The sequence below is a fragment of the Saccopteryx bilineata genome, chromosome 1, assembly GCF_036850765.1.
Source record: "Saccopteryx bilineata isolate mSacBil1 chromosome 1, mSacBil1_pri_phased_curated, whole genome shotgun sequence".
NCBI lineage: Eukaryota > Metazoa > Chordata > Mammalia > Chiroptera > Emballonuridae > Saccopteryx > Saccopteryx bilineata.
Window position 1 is genome coordinate 240,218,236 of NC_089490.1, and position 16,097 is coordinate 240,234,332.

A 16,097-nucleotide genomic window follows, 5' to 3' on the forward strand; every position below is an offset into this window, starting at 1 on the left:
CGCTTCCTGGCCATGCTTCCCCAGCCCCGTCCCAGATTCCCAGGCTTGGGTCTGGCCTGTCCACCTCACCTGGCAGGGCGGGCACCGTGGACAGTGGACGCAGGGTGGTCCCCTAGGAAGTGGTTGATATTTCGGTTCCACTGGCGTACGATGCTGGAGACGGAGCGGGCCCCCGACTCAGCCTCCGACGAGGTGGTGCTGGCTGACACCTCGGCCCCCGAGTCCAGCATGGGTGGCTTCAGCCCCACGCGCCCTGCCACCCGCTCAGACATGGGCTTGGCCAGACGCCTCAGTGCAGAAACCTGGGGGGCCATGAAAAGAGGGAGCCAGTGAACAGTGTCTCCAGAGCCCAGAAAATGCCCAGGTTGGGAGTGGGGTCAGGCAGGGAGACTATAGAGGCCCCTTCATCCTGACCTGGGGATGGGACTTAGAAAGGGGCCTCTGTTTGTTGTGAAATGAACAGAAGAGAGAATTCTACCTTTTTTCTTTTTAATTAATAACTTGGGCATTTGGGACCAGAGCTTATACAGCCTTCCCTCTGGCCTCAGCCCAGGTCACAGCTTGAGTCTGCAGGAAAGTATAAAGCCAGGGCCCTGGGCTGGTCACGCAACTCTGGCAGAATCAGAGCAGGGAAGGGGGTGGTGGCTGCTGGAGAGCCACCTTGCTCACCTCCTGGGTCTTCCTCCTCAGGACCAGTTCCTGCTGCCGCTTCTGGGACTCCAGAGCTCGGATCTGGAACTGCAGGGTGGAGAAGAGGGGCCTCATTCAGGGCCAGGTGGTAAAGACCTTGTAGGGGAAACCCTGGGCCTCTGGGCCCAAACTTACTGATCAAATGGGCCCTGGAGCATAGCCTCTGTCCCAGAGGTCACAGCAGCCCCTCTCTCTGCAAGGACAGCTCTCTGGCCTCTCGTCCCTACAGTGATGAGGAGTCTGCAAGCCGCACGGTTGTGGCTCTGCTTGCTGGTGACCTCAGGCAGGTCCCTTGCCTGAGCATCGCAGGGCTGGACCACAGCCTGCAAGGCCCGGGACACTTGGTGGGGGTGCCCTCACCTCCTGCCGCCGCTGCTCCTTCTTCAGCTGCGCGATCTCCCGGTTCCTCTTGGTCTCCACCAGCCGCCGCCGCTGCTGCTCCTCACGCATCTGCTTCATCAGAGCCACCTGGGATGGGCAGAGAGGGTAGAGGACAGGGTTGAGCAGGTAGTACACACTCTGGGTGGCTGACCTGGCAGCACTTGAAGTCTGCCCCCTTATTCCTCTGTAGGAGCTGACGCTGCCCCACCTCCTGGGTAACCTGCGGAAAGGAGTGGCCTTCCTGCCAGCCCAGCTCTGTCCATCCCTGGCCCCTACTGCTCCAAACATCATGGTCCTGGGTCCCTCTACCCAAAGACATCACCCTGGGTCTGGCCATCCTAGGACCAGCCCAGGTTGCTGGAGGCAAGTGACCAGATTGGGACAGAGCACTTCCTCCCTCCCGACAAGTGTGCTGCTGACGGGTGTGGGGTGGGGTGTGGGGGGGTGAGGGTTAGGCTGACCCAGGGCCAGGCTCATGGGGACGACAGTAACACCAGCATCGTTCCCGGAGACCAGGCCACACACAGGCACTGGCCTCGTGATAATCGCACAGGACAGGCATATCAACAAGGTAATGAGCCCAGAGAGAAAAAAATGGCTTCAAATCATACAACCAAATAAATATAATTAATAAAGTATTGTTACTATATTATTATACATGATACTTATCACAGGCAAAGGTTGCATACACTAGAGGCCTCATATACACTGCTGACCCTTGAACAATGCAGGGGTCAGGGTACCAACCAATGCAGATAAAAACCCATGTGTAACATCTTTTTTAAAAATTTTTATTAATTTTAATTTATTGTGTTAACATGGATTCAAGTGTCTCACTCAATAAACTTCCTCACTCCCACCCCCTTGCCCCCGTTACCCCATGTGTAACTTCTGACTCCTCCAAAAAGTAACTACCAAGGACCTAAAGTTGACTGGAAATTTACTGAAAACATAAACCATCGATGAATGTATGTTTTATGTTATATTATTACTATATTATACACACTGTATTATACACACTATCCCTACAATGAAATAAGCTAGAGCAGCGGTTCTTAACCTGTGGGTCGCGACCCCGGCGGGGGTTGAACAACCAAAACACAGAGGTCGCCTAAAGCCATCGGAAAATACATATTTATTATACAATACATTTTTAAATAAAATATGTATTTCCCATAGCTTTAGGTGACCCCTGTTTTTTGGTCGTTCGACCCCCGCCGGGGTCGCGACCCACAGGTTGAGAACCGCTGAGCTAGAGAAACATTATTAAGAGAAATGTTAATAAACGTAAACACATTTACACTATTTGTTGAAAAAAGTCTGTGTATAAGTGGACCACGTGGTTCAGGGTCCCGTGTTGTTCAGGGTCAACTGTACCTGGTGCAGAGACAATGGCGATGAAGCATCCCCCAGGGGGCAGTGTTGAGTGGGGTTTCCTGGAGACCCTGGGCTCTACTAGGGGCGGGTGTTTCACCAGGATGTGCACCCAGGACCAGGCTGGAGTGAGCCAGGCAAGATCGCCCATGTGGACGGCGAGGGTTGTTTGATGCAGTAAGAGGATCATAAGGTGACACCCCACAGCCCGGGCCCCTACCTTGGCCTTCTTCATCTCAGCCACCTCGGCCTGCAGCTTCTTCAGCTCCCTCTCGTAGCGAGACTGGTTCTTGAGCAGCCGGGCGTGCTCCTTCTGCGCGGCCTGCAGCTTCTGCAGGTCCCGGTGCATTTCCCGCAGCCTCTTCTCATAGTCTGCCTTGATCTTATTGGCCTTCTCCTCTGTGTAGCACTCCATGGTGCCTGGGGACAGCAAGACACAGGCGGTAATCAGGGTGGCATCCCCTGGACCACATCCTCCTGCATGACCTTGGGGAGGTCATGCCCCTCTCTGCACCTGAGTTTTGATTTAAACCAGGGGTCCCCAAACTACGGCCCGCGGGCCACATGCGGCCCCCTGAGGCCATTTATCCGGCCCCCACCGCACTTCTGGAAGGGGCACCTCTTTCATTGGTGGTCAGTGAGAGGAGCATAGTTCCCATTAAAATACTGGTCAGTTTGTTGATTTAAATTTACTTGTTCTTTATTTTAAATGTTATATTTGTTCCCGTTTTGTTTTAATTACTTTAAAATAAGGTATGTGCAGTGTGCATAGGGATTTGTTCATAGTTTTTTTTATAGTCCGGCCCTCCAATGGTCTGAGGGACAGTGAACTGGCCCCCTGTGTAAAAAGTTTGGGGACCCCTGATTTAAACAATGGAGAGGTCAGACTGGAAGATGCCCAAGGCCTGCTCTGCTCAGCATACGATGGACTTTGAGGGGTGTTTTTGTCTTGAAATCTCTGAGCTCCTGGCCACCAGCTTCCCGTGAGGGCCCTTGAAGGCCCTCATGCTGGCTCAGTTCTGACCCAGAATGGGAGGAAAGGGTGGGGCCAGTCGGAAGGGTTAGAGTGACAAGGGAGGGCTGGAGCCAACAGAATAAGCTGATGCTCCACCCTTGACCTTTTCTTCTGCACTGTAGCCCTCTCCCCATGACCTCCACAGCTGTCTCAGGCCCCACCCTCACTCCCGCAGCCTTCCTCATCTCAGGGGTGTCCTCACAGTCCTTCCAGAGGCTCCAAGCCTACAGGCTTCCTCAGCTCTCCCCTTTCAATGCCCCCACCCATCAATAACAAAATCTTTGTTTCTCCCTTAAAAACACACCCAGAACTGACCACTCCTCACTACCTCCTGCCCCAAGTCACTGGGATCCTTATAGGGGTGTCCCCAATCTTCCATGTCTGTTCCCCTCCCCAAGAGACTCAGTGATCTCTGCAAAATGCTTCTAAAATTTACATCCTGTTCTTCTCCCAAGTCTACCCCTTCCTCATTTCCCTCAGAGGACACGGCAACATCCCTACCAGGACCAGCACATCCAGGCCCATCTCTCTCTGATCTCTCTTGCTGTGGGCCCTCTCCACCATATTCTGGCCATCTGTCCCCTCATCACTGCACCAACAACCAGGCACATGGCCACTTTAGGATTTGGCATCTTCTGTTCCCTCTTCTGCCTGGAATGCCCTTCCCCACACTCATCCTGCTCAAGCACTGTCTCACCTCCTTCTCCGCACTCATGTCACCTCCTCAGTGAAGTCTTCCAGGATTGTCCTTTCAAAACCCCAGCCTGCTGCCAAGCACTCCTATTCTCCTTTCCCCTGCTGTATTTCCATAATACTTATCACTGTCTCGCACGCTAAGGTCCTGCTTATCTTACTTCTGCCTGTCTGTCTACCAGAACGTACACTCCATGACCCCAGGGACCTCATTCCCTCTAGGACCTCCAGCACCTAAGATAAGGTCTGCTTCATGAGAGGTCTGCTGAGTAAGTGGCTGAAGGACTGACTGAATGAATCAAGGGCAGGGTAAGAAAGACAGAGTGTGAGCAGTCAGTTTGTAAATAGGCTCAAAGAAAACACCCCAGGAACTGAACGCAGGAAAAAAGGTTTTGGAGTGTCATGTGCGTGTGCTTGCAGATATGAGAGATTCTAACATTTAAAATGGCAGTAAAGAAAAAAATAAACTAAATTAAAATGTGGCATAGAAGCCCTAGCCAGATAGCTCAGTTGGTTAGAGCATCATCTTAATATGCAGAGGTTGCCAGTTTGATCATTGGTCAGGGCACATACAAAACCAGTTCAATGTCTGTCTCTCTAAAATCAATAAATAATTTTTAAAAAATGTGGCATAGAACTAAGATTATACATAAGAGCCGTTTGACTGTGGTCAAAGGGTACCGCCCAAAGGTTAGAAACCCTACTCAGGAAATCGGTAAATCCCAGATGCCAGTGGGTGGGGCCTTGCACAGGGGCGGGGCCTGAATTCCAGGCGGGGCGATGGCGGGGCCTCACTGAGGTTCTGCAGCACGCGGTCCCGCTCCAGCTGTGTGTCCCGGATCTTGTTCTGCAGTAGGATCAGCTTCTCCTCGTACTGGTGCTTGAGCGTCTGCAGCCGCCGCTGGCTGTTTTCCAGCTCGTCGATCAGCTTCTGCTTGATCTCGATCTCGCACGTCAGGTCGGCTAGATCAGCCTGGAAGTTCACCTCTGTGGGGCAGAGACACCGGCCTGACCTCGGGCACCGGGGCGAGGGGTGGACAGGTGGAGGGGCTGGGGGCTTTCCAATGGTCAACCACCATCAGGCGATGGCTAGAGGCTGCAGGAAACGACAGCTCTCGCAGTGCCTAGGTGCTGCCAGATGGGAAAGCACATTGAAGGGGCAGCCCCTGAAATTCAAGGCCCAGTGGGAGGTCCTGGCATGCACCCCAGAGGCACTGTCCTTCCGCCTAGAGGACATGGGAGGCAGCTGGGTGGAGGAGGGAGAGAGGACCGGGAGCAACCAGCAGGGCTCTGGGTCCAAGATAGCAGCGGGAAAGAACTGAAGGGGGCCAAAGAGAAGGGGGCCTTCCCACCAGCCAGCCCTGTACTGACCGCACTGCTCTGTAGGGCAAGCTCGCTGACCTCTCTGAGCTTGCCCTACAGAGCAGTCTGGGGACAGTGCCCCACAGCTTGCACAGGGAGGTCATGAGGACCAGGAAAACTGGGCCACCATCCAGCTTGGCACAGAAGGGCAGGTAGGAGCGCTCAGGCAGTTATTACCGCTGTGCCTCCTGCTGTTCTTGGTTTCATATCCAAGGCTCTGGGCCCTGAACACCCGTTGTCTCTGAAGTCTGTGGAATCAAGGGGACCTGCCCCCACCCCAGGGGTATCTGGCTCAGATTCTTCCAACCAGAAAGTCCGCCCGAGCCCAGGCACACGCACCCTTCCCCTCGGCATCTGAGTCTGAATCCACCAGGCTCTCCTCACTGCCTGAGTCCTCATCCTCGTCATCGCGTCCCTCCTCCTCCTCCTCGCAGCCACTCTCGTCTGGATCTTCCTCCTCCTGGGCACCAAGTGCTGTTAGGGTGGACTGGAGGTCCCTCCATATGGGCTGGACTGGGCCTCAGGGCAGGGGCGCCCAGAAGCAGAAGCCAGTCGGACAATGCCGCAGGTATGTCAGGGGGGTGGTAAATGGGGAGGCTACAGTCGGGGTCCCTGGTGCTCATCCTTGTTCTGGGAGGGTACTTCCCACCCCCTACCTCCCCCCAGCAGCCTGGGCACAGCCCCCTGAGAGAGCACCCCACCTCTCACATTGGGCTGAGGAGGGGCACAGATGGATGGTGATCACCATGGTAACCAGGAAGCGACATGAGGAGGCAGAGCACGTCCCTCCTCTCCACACAGATGATGGGGCCCCACCCAGCAGGAAGGGGATGAGTATGAGGAACTAAGGGAAGGGGGGACCCTCACCTCCTCCACCTCATTGTCCTCATTCTCATCCGTCTCCTCATTGTTTTCCTGTTGGAGTTTTGCCCTCTTTTTGAAGGCCTCCTTCTCTGGGCTGCCCAGGAGTGAAGGGTAGGCCGGGTTAGGGAACTAAACCTGCCCGAGTACATGGGTGGGGTGGGAGAGGCAGGTCTTATCCAGAGGTCATAGGATGGGACTGGGCTCCTGCTCTGCAGTCTGTCCACTCTTCCATAGCCCCCCACCCAGAGTTAACCCTCCCTCTCCCGGGGGGAGTACAGCAATAGGGAAAGGTGGGGGGCCTCTGCCCAGAAGGCTGGGTCAGTTTGCTCAGTGAGTCCCCAGGTAACCCTGGGCAACATCCTCCTGGGGGGCCACCTGGTGAGGTGATAGGCTCCTCACTCACCTCTTTCTCCGCTGCCTGACCTCCTTCTTCTTGAGGCGCTCCAGGTCCTGCTTGGCCCTGCGGATCACCTCGGAGGCATCCTCCATGGAGCTGGCTGGGCTGCCCCCGAAACCCGGAGTGGCCGGAGACATGCCCAGGGAGTAGGGGCCTCGCGCTGAGGCCCGAGAGAGGTTGCGACGCAGGGACTCATTCATGGCCTCACTTTCCAAGAGCTTTGTCCTGTGGGGAGGGCGGGGGTGAGCTGGATGAGCCGGGTCACAGATGCCAAGGCCCCCGCCCCCTACCCCCATGGTGATCCCAGGTTTGCTGGGCTCCCTCACCGCAGCTCCTCAATCTCCCGGATGTAGCTCTGAATCAGGGCACCGATGGCCTCGTTGCCATCACCTGGGGGGAGAAGTAACAGAAGGACCTTCAGCTCTAAACTGGGGACCTTGCACCTGCACCTCCCACAGGGGCGCACATCCGGGCCTTTTCCAGAGAGGAACCTGCATCAGAGAAAGACCTGACTGGAGCACAGATATGTACGAGCACCGTCGGTGAGAGCAAGACACTGGTCACAGCCCTCAGCAGAGGGCTATCACCACAAATGATTCACCACCACCACGAATGGGACACGGCAGTTTAAAAGAAGTAGGTAGTTGACAGGGTTTAACATTGCAAAGGTCCCTGAAGTATAATGCTGGCTGAAAAGGGGAAGTCATAGGACACATGACCTCATATGCAGAAAAGGAAGAAGCGTACATTCACAGCACACACATGAGTATGTCGGGATATACATCCATCCTGGGAGCAAATGTTCGGGGAAAGGTGCAGGGAGATCGGCACCCGGCTGCTCAGAGGCTCTAACTGATACAGAGGGGCGGAGAGTTTGGGGAGAGAGATTTAACTTTTCACCTTATATATGCTTGTTATTAAATAAAAAAAAAAAGTTAAAATACTTGGGGAAAAAAAATGCATGAATTGATCTGTGAACTGACTGGCTGGCCTAGCCCGCCCATATTATGGCCGAGTGTGGAGAACTGGCCAAGGGCACCTGACTCACCAGCCTTGGCCAGAAGCAGGTTGGCCTCCTGGCTCATGAGCTGGGTGACACGGTTGTTGATGGCATCGATGGCCTCTTGCATAGCCTTCACCCGCAGGCGCAAAGCCCCATTCTCCTTCTGCAGCATGGCATTCTCCCGAAACAGGTCGCTGTAGCCCTCGCTGCCGTCCTCCCCAATCACCCTCTTGCCCTGGGAGGAGGGGCAGCAGGGAACAGTCAGGTGCCAGAGCTCCCACGGAAGGGAGGGGGTGATGGTGTTCCAGCCCCTGCCCCAAGGTTCCTAGAACACAGCTCCTGTCTCCCATGCCCAGAAACCCTACATGGCTCCCCATGACAACCGAAAAGTTCAAAGTTTGTGACTAGCCATTCTGGGCCTCCCACAATGTGACCTTGACCTTCCTTTCCACAGCTCACCTTTCTGTCTCCACACACTCTAATCCGAGAGTCAAACCCTTGGGGATCTGGGCAGTTGGTATAAATGAATAAGTCAGTCTGGGTGTTATATAATAGGGAGTGGTAGAGATTGGGGCAAACAGAATCCCAGACTCAGTCTCAAAGGGGCAGCTGCTACATCCCTCCAACCAACTTAGTGCCCTGTGTTGTGACATCTTCAAGTGTTTAAAGAAAAACAGAAACTCCCCAATTTTTTTAAAAAAAGGAAACTAAGTTGCATTCCTTTAAAACCAAGGGCAAGTCAAACCAAAACCCACTTGTGTGCCAGACCTAGGCCATGGACCACCAGCTGGTGACTTCTGCCTTAGTCACATGGAATTGGGCACGTCCCTAAAGGCACCAAGTTTTTCCATCTTTGTTGCCTTCTGCATGGCTTACTCATATCGTACAATGCCTGCCCCACCTGCTTTTGCTGATATCTCATTCCTTCTTCAACTTCCATGTAAAACGCCTCCTCCTCCATGAAGCCCTTTCTGACCACCTGAGGAAGTAGGTCCAACGCTCTCCTCTGCCTCCCCCAACCACTGGACCCAGCACACTGGACTACTCAGGTGGTCCCGTCCACTATTCTTATTCTGTGGGGCAGTCTCGGCGTCTCATCAACACAGCAGACATGAAAACACCAAGCAGAGCACCTGTCCTGTCAAGAGGTCCACATGACACAGGTGGAGAGCTGGGCGCAAGCTCACCGCCTTGTACTCCATGAGCTCCATCTGCAGACGAGCGATCTCAGCCCGCAGCGCGCTGATCTGCTGGCTGGTCTTGTCCTGGTTCACCACCACCTTGTTCTTGATGTTTCGTGCCCGGTTGGCGTATTTGAGTGTGTTGAGCGTCTCCATGAAATCCCGGTCCGAGGGGCTCACGCAGGCGATCATGATGGTCTGGCTGAGGAGGAGAAGCAGGGTGGAGTGAGGGTCCAGGGGCACAACCGGCCCCCCCAGAAGCATGGGCTCAGAGCAGAGTGCCTGGTCCACCCCCTCCCCCACGGTAGTAATGCCTGAGGACCAGAGACGTGAGGACCCAGACCACCTACAGAGCAGGTTACTTGCAGCACTGGGGAGACTGTGACATGTCAGCACAGCAGTGACAGCCTTACCCTTTCCTGTCTAATACCCAATCTGGACTCTCTCACTTCCTTTAGGACTAACGCCCCCTGTTATGTCAACAAGTAAACTGAATCCCATCAGACAGACAAAGGCTAGGGCATCTCAAGGCTCCTATGTTCTTCCACGCTGCAGCCCAGAGTGGGAAGGTCTCCTTACCCTGGAGCCTTCACACTCAAACCCTCACTTCCTGTTCCCCAGGAAGCCCAGCCTCCAGCCCTTCCTAGGGGGGCTGACTGGGTACCTGTTGCCCCCCAGCGAGTCCTGAAGGAGCCGAGTGAGCTTGGAGTCCCTGTAAGGTACATGGACCACCTTCTTGCTCTGGTCGCCCAAGGCGCTGATGACGTTGCCCAAGGCCAACTGTGAAGACAGAGCCCAGCACTGGAGAGGCACTCGGGGGATGGCACAGCCCCCGAGCCACCTGTACCTCCTTGCCCTGTGCCTACCAGGCCGCAGTTGATGGAGATGCCTTCCTTGGCCCGCTCGCCAGTGGCCCCCGTCCGCTTCAGCCGCTCTGAGCCGGCCAGGTCCACGAAGTGAAACTTGGCCGTGAGCGTTTCGTACTCTCTTGCGGGAGCTGTACCCTCAGGAAGCCCCGTCACCGTCTCAGTCACCTGCAGCAGAAGGTGGAGGCTAAGCCAGGTTTCGGTGCACCTGCTGCTCACAATGCCTGGCTCCTCCCTCCTCTGCCCTCTGGAACCGTCCCTCACACTGGGCCCCATGCTCCTCACCAGGTCGGTCTGGGCGCACACACGCATCTGGCACAGGTGGATGGTGAAGATGGCATGAGAACGGGAGCTCTGCACGTTCATCTGGGTGCTGGCCGTGGTGCGTGACAGGGCCCCCTGCCTCAGGCACTGGATCAGCTGGGGAGGGAGGTGGCAGTGAGGACCCTGGCAGCCAGCCGTGGTGCCCTCTCTGCCTGCTCCAACCCCACCCCCCACCCCAGCACGCTCACCTCCTCCTCGGAGTTGATGAGGCGGGATGTGACGCCGGTGGTATAGATGCCGCCGTTGGCATCCTCATGGATCTTGATGTTGGACCTGCGGTGACGGGCATCGGGGTCGCGGGTGCCATCGAACAGGTCCAGGATCTCCTCGTTGTAGAGCTGTGCAGGGGGAAGAGACAGCTGCTAGGCTCGGGGGCCCATGGCCTGGGGCCCCAGTGACTTCCTCACGTCGATGAGCCGGCTCCATCCTGCAGATGTGTAAACCTGAGGCTCTGGGAGGTTAACCGGCCAGCCCTAGTGCCCTCTGGTTCTGGTCCTACCACCTTTCTCCTAGGCAGAGGTGGGGACAGTTGGGCCCTGGGGAGGACCATACTGAGGCTGCTCTTCCCCAAGAAGCCAGCATGCAGAAGTCACAGCAGAGGGCTAGGGGTCCAGGGAACAAGGAGATTTGGGCCCTAGATATAGATGAGGACACAATCCTATGTCACTGGTTGGGAATGAGGGTGGGGATGTGGTCCCAAATTAGGGTAGGGAAGCAGAGCTTGGTGGGGACTGTGGGAGCAGCACCCTGATAGGGACTGTCCCTGGGGGTCTGGGTGACGGCTCCCTCACAGTGGGGGAGGGACATGTCTGTGTGTCCTACACTCAGGAGACAGAGTGGCCCAGCCTCCTGGGGAGACTGTCACGGGGAGGGAGGCTTGCCAAGAGCAGTCACCTCATTTCAGATGGTCTCAGCCTCAGACATACCTGTATTGGGAATCGCTAGCAGGGGGAATGTCACCTGCGGAAGGGCTAGGATGCTCACCAGACAGGGTGCTGGGGCCGGGGAGCGGGGAAAGGGACCCGGAAGCTGGGTCAGCAGCCAATAGAATCCTGCAGGGGGAGGGGCAGGCTGCAGTCCTCTGACATCCAAGGCTGTGATGGTCTCAAAAGGGACAGAAATACCCATAGGAAGGGGAAGAGGAAACAGAAGGGGACGGGTGCAGATGAGGATGCCAGGGTGTCTGTCAGGACAGACATGGCATCGTTTAACCCCTTGTGGTTCACCCTTTGACATGGGTTTTCTAGGAACTGGCAATCCCTTTGGGGATCTCCATGGCAACAGGATGCAGAGAGGAGGACAGCAAAGGGATGAGCTTATACAGATTCACAGCGGTGGCACAGACAGACAGACAGACACACACACACATAGATACACACCAAGGCAGCCATTGTATCAGAAGCAAATGTCCAGAAGGACACAAAAAAACTCTCTCAAGTCTAAACACAGGGTTGCCCAAGGGGAATGCAGCCACACTGTATGCCCGGGAAAGAACAATTATGGAGCAGTGGGCAGGGTTGGGGTGTGGTGAGGGCAACCTGAGCACAGATGGAGCATAGGGCAGATGTGGTGAGAACCTCGTGCCAGGGGGTCTCAGAGCTGGACTATCAGATGCTGAGAAGCAGAGGTGCCTAATTCCAGTGTTCCAAAGGAGGCCTATGGTCAGTCAGGCACTCTTGAGAGTATCCAGGTCCACTTGCCTACCCAGAGACCCTTCTCAGAAGCCCGTGTCCAGGCTGCAGGTCCCCTCCTCCACCCCAAAGCCCCTAGCGGCCACAATCCCCAGCCTTGGCACTCTGACATTCTCCCAGAGTGTGGCAGGCCCCTTCTGGAGGACCTTCCTTCCTGGGGTCAGGGAAGACGCAGAGGGTCAGGAAGGGCCTCAGCCAGCAAAGCGCAGGGCAGGCTGCTCTGAGGCTGGAAGGCCAGTCGGATGGGCGAGCACCCCAGTTCTCACTAGAATCTAGGCATGCCCCTCTACATCACCTTCTCAGAGCCCGTACTGAAATACATTGTCACCCCACCGTGCAGAGTCCTGAAATGACTTGCCCAAGGTCACATGGCTAATAAGTGTCCACATTGAGAATCAGTCAGGGTGTGAAAAGATCCCGTAGCCCCGTTGACTCAAGCCTCACCTGATGCAGGAAACCCCTCCAAGTGGCCCACCCCACGGTCTTCCAGTTCTCACTTGTATACTTCCAGCAGCAGGGAGCTCATCACCTACAGATGCCTCCCTGGCTCCCTGGGCTCATTCCACTGCCCTGGAGGAGAGCCGAGCTTCTGTGGTCTTGTGGTTCCCAAGTCTCCCTCCTATTCACCTCCTGAGGCCACCGTACCTCCAGGAACTGAGCGCTGACTTTGAACTCCGGCTCAGTCACTCCCTGCTCTTGTGCCCGCCGCTTGCGCTCAGCAATGCCCCCGAAGAGGTGCGCGATGGCCCTCGGGATGATGCCTTGCTGATCCTCAGCCAGCGCCGTGTCAAAGCCAGTACCCATGGTGTAAGTCTTCCCGGCCCCCGTCTACACAGCAAAGATGGAAGGAGGTGTGAGCCTGCACTCCCAATTCCCTTGCCACGACCTCCCCAGCCTGGGTATCCCTCCCTGCTCTGGTCTCAAAGCCACATCCCGTGGCAGTCACTCGGGCCGACAGCCCTCCCTCTGCGGCATCCTCAGACAATGCACACACCTGCAGCTGCATCTTGGCTGCTCTTGAGCGGGGGGCTCTCTGCCCGTCGCTGGGACAGCAGGGCTGGGGTGGCCATGGTGGGGCGGGGCTTACCTGGCCATAGGCCAGCACGGTGGCATTGTAGCCCTCAAAGCAGCCCTCGATGAGCCTGCGCACACAGGTCGTGTAGACGTGCTCCTGCCAGGTGTCCAGGTCGAAGACAAAGTCATAGGTGAAGGCCTTGTCCTTCCCCAGAAGAACCTGGGGCTCCCTCGGGGTGACAGAGGTACAGATGTGACAGCCCTCAATCTTCTCCTTTGACAGTTGAGGCCGGATCCTGCCGGGAACGGGAGAACCCTGGTCACTCTCTGCCCTGTCTCCCTGAGGAACGTCCACTCCCAGCCCCTCCGGCCCCCGTAGGCTGGAGGGGAGGGAGGAAAGGAAGCTTAGGAGCCCCCTCCCCCAGAGGACAAAGGCAGCTTTTGGAAAAATATAATAGTAATAGTAACAGCAGCTGCTAAGGTCTACTGAGCTCCCTACATCAAACCTGTGTTGAACATACTTCAACGTGAGTGAGTTCAGGTATTCTTCACCACAAACCTGTGAGGTGCACGTGACCTGATTTTACAGGTGCGCAAGCTGGGGGTTGAGGGAGTTTACAGGACGCACCCAAGGTTGAACAATGCAACATGACAATGCCAAGCCCAGGTCTGTCGGAGGGCGAAGCCCAGGCTCCCTGACTCCTTGCGGAGCTCCAGGCAAAGCCAGGGACAGGCCCAGCCGCGCCAGGGGCTCAGTTCTGAAGGTGACGAGAGCCTCAGCCAAGGCCCGCGGGGCTGCCAGCGTCCCCAGGCTCAGAAAGTGCCTCCCTAATGCCAGAGGCTGGTGGAACATTCTTGGGAACCAGCTCTGAATTCTCTCCAGGAGCCAACCCCTCGCCCCCAGCACAACCCTGCAGGACCAGGTCAAAGCAAAGTTCGCTGACAAAGGCAGGGACCTCTAGAAGGGGTGCCAGGCCAGCCCCAGGAGGGGCCCGCATCCCAGGTCCCAGTGGCGGCAGGTGGGTCCCCTAGAGAAGGAAGGAAAGTGGAATCAGGGCTGAGGGGGTGCCACCCATGGTCGGGGTGGCTCCATCAGCCACTACCAGCGTTACTACCCTCCTTTTCCAAGCAGTCATTGCCATGACAATGTTGCCATGGCGACCAGATGTGAGTCAGCGAGCATGTGCGGAGAGAATGGCAGAAAGCGCCTCCTCAGGGCCTAAAGTAAAGGGGGGATGGGGTAAGGCACTGGCACCCCTGGACTCCCACAAGCCAGCCCTTTGCTGTCAGCTGGGCACTCACAATGAGCTTGCTTGTCAGGCGCGATCCCTAAGCCAACATTTACCCAGAGAAGAAAAGAGGGAGACTCCAGTCCAGGCCAGCACCCACTGGAAGCCAAGGGGGCCTGGCCACAGAGCCAGGGCCTCCCTGCCATCCTACGCCTGCCCCGGGCTGTGCTCGCCCCCGAGGACTACCATGACATGGGCACCTGAGCCTGTTCCCTGTACTGTGCTAAGAGGACTGGGAGGAGGGAGAAACCCGGGTGGGGGGTCAGGTACTCCAGGCCCCGTTCTCCCACAGACGGTAGCCTGGGTGTTCTTCGGCAGCGTTTTCCCTCAGGTATGAACAGGGCCTCAAGGGGCAGAGCCATTGCCTCACAGATGATGCAGAATGGAAGTCCTGGGAGGCTGCCACCTCCTCCTCCCGTCCACCTGTCCCGGGCCACCTGAAGCTAGAACCCAGCTTCCCAGTGTCCCCCCTGAACTGGTTACTGCTGGGAAGCAAGCCGTGGAGTCTAGCTCATTAGACCAGACATCCGACCGGCCAGTGAGCCAGCAGGGTCAGCAGATGCTCCTCCGCCCACCGCTAACAGTGGGAGCCGACACTAGTGCCCACTCGCTGTGTGTGCCAGGCAGAGTCAGGCTCTAACAACCCCCGTTTGCCCATGAGGGACTGACGGGGGCCCAGCCACCCAGACAAGAGGGGCAGGGCAGAGGAGTCTGAACCTAGATCGACCTCCTTAACTGACCCTGCCTGCCCTCCCGTGTGGCTCAGAAGGGGGCAGGACTCTGCGTGCCGAGGGGAGACAGGGTGCCATGGGGACGGGGCCCACAGCAACCTGAGCAGGGCCGTGGCGCAGAGCACAGGCACCGGGCAGGGTGTGGAGCTCCGGCCCTCAGGCCTGGCTCTGCCCCGCACTTGTGGGACTAGGACCAAACCTTTCCTGCCTATAGCATCTGGGTGCTCCCAGGAGAACAGGGCTGGCCTGTGGACCCTCTGGGGACCCTGCAGCCCTGCCGGCCAGCACCAGCTCCCACAGACGCCCTTCCTCCCGAGCACGTGAGCTGCTTTCGATGACATTTCTGGATCCCATTCAAACACCATTTAATTACCCCAGGCAGATGGCAATGCTGGTGATTGGAAGAAATCGAATCAGGGCCCCCAGAGACTGTGGGAGCAGGGGAGGGCGGCAGCCCTGCCCGTCAGAGCTCGTGAGTGAGACAGACAGTTCTTCGCCACCAGCCCCCAGACCCAGGGGAAGCCCGTCCACCAGGGACAGGAGAGCAGTCTGGGAGAGTATGTAGAGGAGGGGACGGTGGATGTTAGGGTCCAGGTGTCATGGGGTCCATGGGGCATTCACCCTGGGATCCTCTGCGGGCTGCGGTCAGAGAGAGCCAGCCACACCAGCCCATTCTAAGCACCAAGGTGCTTAGACACTGGGAGACAGAGGACATGGCCTGGGTGAGTCACTCATTTCCAAACCAACAGAAAGAGTGCCAGTCCCAGGAATGGCATTTGAAGGAGTAACAGGACGGAGGCCAAACAGAACGAAGGTTTACGGGAGCTTCCTGCATGCTTGTGCTGCGCTGGGCACCTGCGCAGACAACCTCTTTAAGTAAGTGCTGCTCAGAGCTGAGGGTTTCAACGCCCACTCTCCAGACAGGATGGAGACCACTCATAGCCCTGTTCCTTCCCAGGGGAATGAGGGCCAGGGGAGTCAGGGATGGAAACCAGTATCCAGCGTGCTCCAAGGAAACCACAGACCCTCAGAGCTGAGGACCGGATCCAGGACTAGGGTGAGGTGACTGAGGCATGAAGGAAGCATGACAACACCCCACAATCAAGGTGAAGTACGACACAATGCCTGACAAACGCAAATTGGCCAACGGCAGCCTAAAGATCTGCTCCCTGCTTCTGTCAATGAAGTTTCATGGACCAAACATCCGGTCTCATTTTTGTCC

At 56.7% G+C, this 16,097-nt stretch overlaps 1 protein-coding gene across 4 annotated transcripts in view; it reads right to left on the reverse strand.

Moving 5' to 3' along the window:
- Nucleotides 1-16,097, reverse strand: part of KIF21B (kinesin family member 21B) — a 38,811-nt gene that overhangs the window by 15,192 nt on the left and 7,522 nt on the right. For all 4 annotated transcript variants that reach the window (XM_066238911.1, XM_066238906.1, XM_066238895.1 and 1 more), the window contains exons 2-18: nt 12,929-13,151; nt 12,487-12,669; nt 10,339-10,488; nt 10,112-10,246; nt 9,827-9,994; nt 9,625-9,740; nt 8,967-9,162; nt 7,825-8,014; nt 7,103-7,166; nt 6,783-7,001; nt 6,383-6,473; nt 5,855-5,975; nt 4,949-5,140; nt 2,666-2,865; nt 1,051-1,158; nt 670-738; nt 70-302 (exon numbers count right to left, since the gene is read on the reverse strand). In XM_066238911.1, coding sequence (XP_066095008.1) covers nt 70-302; nt 670-738; nt 1,051-1,158; nt 2,666-2,865; nt 4,949-5,140; nt 5,855-5,975; nt 6,383-6,473; nt 6,783-7,001; nt 7,103-7,166; nt 7,825-8,014; nt 8,967-9,162; nt 9,625-9,740; nt 9,827-9,994; nt 10,112-10,246; nt 10,339-10,488; nt 12,487-12,669; nt 12,929-13,151 — 2,658 coding nt within the window. The remainder of the gene's footprint in view (nt 1-69; nt 303-669; nt 739-1,050; nt 1,159-2,665; nt 2,866-4,948; nt 5,141-5,854; nt 5,976-6,382; nt 6,474-6,782; nt 7,002-7,102; nt 7,167-7,824; nt 8,015-8,966; nt 9,163-9,624; nt 9,741-9,826; nt 9,995-10,111; nt 10,247-10,338; nt 10,489-12,486; nt 12,670-12,928; nt 13,152-16,097) is intronic.